At 49.2% G+C, this 3,958-nt stretch overlaps 1 protein-coding gene across 1 annotated transcript in view; it reads right to left on the minus strand.

Moving 5' to 3' along the window:
- Positions 1-330: 330 nt before the first annotated feature.
- The window catches only part of Drgx (dorsal root ganglia homeobox), a 25,442-nt gene continuing 21,814 nt past the window's right edge, over positions 331-3,958 (minus strand). The window contains exon 6 of the mRNA XM_026779624.1: positions 331-596. Coding sequence (XP_026635425.1) covers positions 331-596 — 266 coding nt within the window. The remainder of the gene's footprint in view (positions 597-3,958) is intronic.

Raw genomic sequence — 3,958 nt, forward strand, 5'->3', positions numbered from 1 at the left:
TGAGCAAATTTGCTTAGCCCCTATGCTGCTTGGCCTGAAAAACAAAAAACAAAACCAAGGGCTTCACCACGAAGCAGTTTCCAGAGCCACTAAGTGCCATTGGGAACTGTCACCGAGAGAAGCTAGAACAACACTCTCCTCAACCAGCAGAGTTCTAGAGTGATCCAGGTCACTAGGACCAGCCAGATGTGCCCAGAGATGGCTGCAGGCCTCACGTTCCCTGCCCGATCCACGAGGAGGTGGCCACTCCTTATGGCACAGAGAGAGTTGCAGGGCTGAGGCTGAGAGAAGCAGGGGTGGGGAGGGCTCCAGGCTGGACACTCCAGACCCTCATACGCTCTTCTCTCCCTCACTCTGTTCCTTGGCTGAAGAGGCCTTGTCCGGGCTGCCTTCTGGAGGTGCCTGCTTGGCGGCCGGGCTGGGGCTGCTGCTGGCGGATGGCAGGAGATTGGCTGACTGCAGAACGGCTTCTGAATGCTCCCGGGCCTTCATGCGCAGGGCTGCCACACTAGCTGTGCGGTTACTCTGGCAACCATAAGTGGGGAGGAAGGAGAGCCCCATGGGGTCTGGGACACAGCAAGAGCACAGTGGGCCTCCTAGAGGAAGGAAAACAATAGGCTCCATCAGTGTTCAGACTCTGTTTCTTAAGGCCGCAGAGGGGCTGAGCCCCAAAATAGGGACATTGATTCCGCTTGGTGCCGGGTACTAGATGGAGGACAAAACCCCAGGTTCCCAAGGATGCAGGGCTCTAGACATCCAGCTGGTGGTTCAGAGGACTAGCAGAGCATCAGGAGACCTGGTCAGTCTTGGCCCTCTCTCTCTCACCAGCCATCTATGTTGTCTTAATCTAACATTGACTTCTCTGAACTTGGCTTCTACTTGGGTGACATGGAATGAGTGTCGTTATGAGGGTCTGGTGAAGTCATCCCATGCTCCTAAACCGTGTGCCAAGTCACCTCTCACAGCTCAGCATGAGGCTCTGCTGGGTACCCAGCTGCTCTACCTGTTGCCGGCTCGAAACCACTCACAACTTCCATGTGCGATCAGAAGGCATCCCACTCAAGAAGGTCAAATGTCTGTGAAGCGTGACTTTGCAGGGACCACAGCAGGGGGGACAGGAAGCCACATGGGATATACAGCGAAAGTGCTGGTGTGGTCTGCCTGCCACGCTGGAGCAGCTGAGCAGGGCTCACCATGTGCGGCAGTTCATTACAGGGGTTAGCTCTTTAAACTGATTATCTTTCCAGCTATAAGAATTCCTTTCCACATGCCTGCAAAGTTGCTGAGAAGACATAATGCTTACTAAGTTATTTGGATCTGGCCATTTAATGAAAAGAACTGTTGACTATTGCTTACGGCCCCAGGGCTGAAAGGACTGAGGTCTGGGGCTCCGAAGTGGTTGCTGGAAACACATTTAGCACAGACCCAGGCTTTGAATTCTTCTTACTCACTTGTGACCTCTTGCCTGGCGAAGAGGAGAGGTACTGCCCTGGAATCCCTGAAGGGGCCCAAGTCAGAGCTGAGAAGCATGGAAGGAGTAGAGTCCCCTGTGTCCCTGGTTGCCCTGCCATCTTGGACATGCCCATAAGTGCACATGAGCCCATTTTCTACTCTCTGAGCCCAGCTTGAAGTCCCCCTCTTCAGGCCACCTCAGAGCAATAACCCAGATAGAATGCCACTTGCTTGCAAAGCCGTGAAGGCCCGAGTCTCACAGAAACCAGCCTCTGGGGGTGACCTTAGCACTGTTAGCTGTGTAGGCAGCTGGAAGGCCTCCACCTTCCTTTCCCAGGGACACACTTTGCTGCTCAGTGCCAGAGCCGGGAAAACCTCCTCCTCTTCAGCATACTCAAGGATTTTATTCTTCTGTTGCCCGTCCTGCTCTAAAGCAATAAGAAGATCCCCTTGGCCCCGTTCACCGTTACCTCTCATCACCTGTATGGCCCTGAAAGGGTGAGTATTCCTCCTTGCGCTCTCCAAATAAGGAGTCAGAGGTTCCATGCCTTACAGAGGTGGGAGCAGTCGCTTCTGGCACCTTAACGCAATGACTCAAACGCAGCTGCAGCTTCCTGACTTGGTTTTGAAACGGGACCTGCTACCTATACCCAGGTAGCAACTACCAAGATGAAGGAGAGATGTACCACCAAGACCACATGCACGAGGGAATTCTGAAAACTGTTTTCCCAACCCTGGCTGCCTGGCTGGCGTCTAACCTGGCATACATTTGATCAGACTCTGAGACTCTGAGCCTGCGTGTTCCCACTTCCCAGGGGCTTTACACAAAGTGTTATGCCGACACAAGCCATAGTGAGATATCACTGCAGACGCTCAGCTTTTTCTTGGAAGGATATCTGTGTGGGCACCATGAACTGGGGACCCCTCCTAGGTGACCTTTTCCCCTCCAGGTCCCCTTCCCAATAAGGCACTTGTTGAAGAAAACTGAAGGTATGAAGAAACCGAAGTATTAAGAATTGTGGTCCCTTTGGGGAAATGGATAGCAAAGAATTGGTGGGTTTTCTCGGTTTGGAATGTTTATACTTTTCAATAATGATCATAAACTTCATTTGAACCTAGAAACCTTCTTTGTTAATGAATAGTAAGAGAGAGAGAGAGAGAGAGAGAGAGAGAGAGAGAGAGAGAGAGAGAGAGACTGGAGCAGAACTGAGAGGAAGGCCGGGAGGCCGGGAACCCAGGGCCTCATGCACTTAAAATTCATTAAGTGCACTTGCCATAATTAAAAATAAATTTAAGAAACTGACATGGTCAAAGGATGGGTCCATCTAGTCCAGGAAGATGAGGGCCATAAGAGGCTAGTATGTATGAGACAGGAGAGAGGCTACCTCTGTGATAGCATCAAAGGCGAGCAGAAGACAATGGAGACAGGCTGGGATCTAACAGTGTAGAATCCGTGATCTGTGCTCAAGGATCCAACTGTTCAAAGTGAAGCCTGGTTTTTCCATGAGTACAGGAAAGTTGTTGTGACCCCATAATGTTATAAACTGTCTTAATAGCCAGGCAGTGGTGGCACACTCCTTTAATCCCAGCACTCAGGAGGCAGAGGCAAGCGGATCTTTGTGGATTCAAGGTCAACCTGGTCTATAAGAACTAGTTCCAGGAGAGGCTCCAAAGCTACAGAGAAACCCTGTCTCGAAAAACAAAACAAAACAAACAAACAAACAAATAAACTGTCTTAATAGAGACAAAATCCACACAAACAGGGAGCACAGAATCTTCTTTCTCTTTGGTGGCTGTACCCTGCCTTTCATTCTCCATCAACAGATTCCTGTCATCACTCTAGGGAAATGGGGGACACTACAGATTTCCTGGGTACACACATTCTTCAAAAGTGCTATCAGCCAACATCTCCCTTAAATCTCACGGCCACTTTTAAACAAAGAAAACAATGACTTCCATGTAGAACCCCTATAAAACTAACTCTTGATTTCTCAGTAATCTTGCAAATAAGACAAGCTACCAGATGTCTCCACAAGCCAGCATCCCAATAGCTTCCTAGGCCAAAACACTCCTAAGAACTTGAGACAACAATGGTGAACCTCAACCTTGCTGATTCCAGAGTGGCTGGTTATCCAAAGCTATGGCGGGGAAGATTCTGTTCAAGCTCGACAATACCCAGGAAAAGTCCATTCAAAGTCCTTTCCGGTGCTTCGGGCTTCTCTGTGTGCATTTCTGGCTAAAATTCTCTGCTTTAGAAGGTTGTCACAAACAGAAAAAAAAAAAGGTGACTGTTGTTAGCAAACATGTTAGTGGGTTATAAAGAGGAGAAATCTTACATAGACAATCTTAAAAAAACAAAAACAAAACAAACCTCAACACATGTAACCTAAGGCTGTTTAATACCAGGTAAGCCGCGAGAAATGCTATCTGAGGACTGGGGAGTGAGCCCAGGGGGAACATGCTTGCTGAGTACTAATAGAAACCTGAGTTCAGAACCCACAAAAAA

This window comes from Microtus ochrogaster, chromosome 6 (genome assembly GCF_000317375.1).
Source record: "Microtus ochrogaster isolate Prairie Vole_2 chromosome 6, MicOch1.0, whole genome shotgun sequence".
Taxonomy (NCBI): Eukaryota; Metazoa; Chordata; class Mammalia; order Rodentia; family Cricetidae; genus Microtus; species Microtus ochrogaster.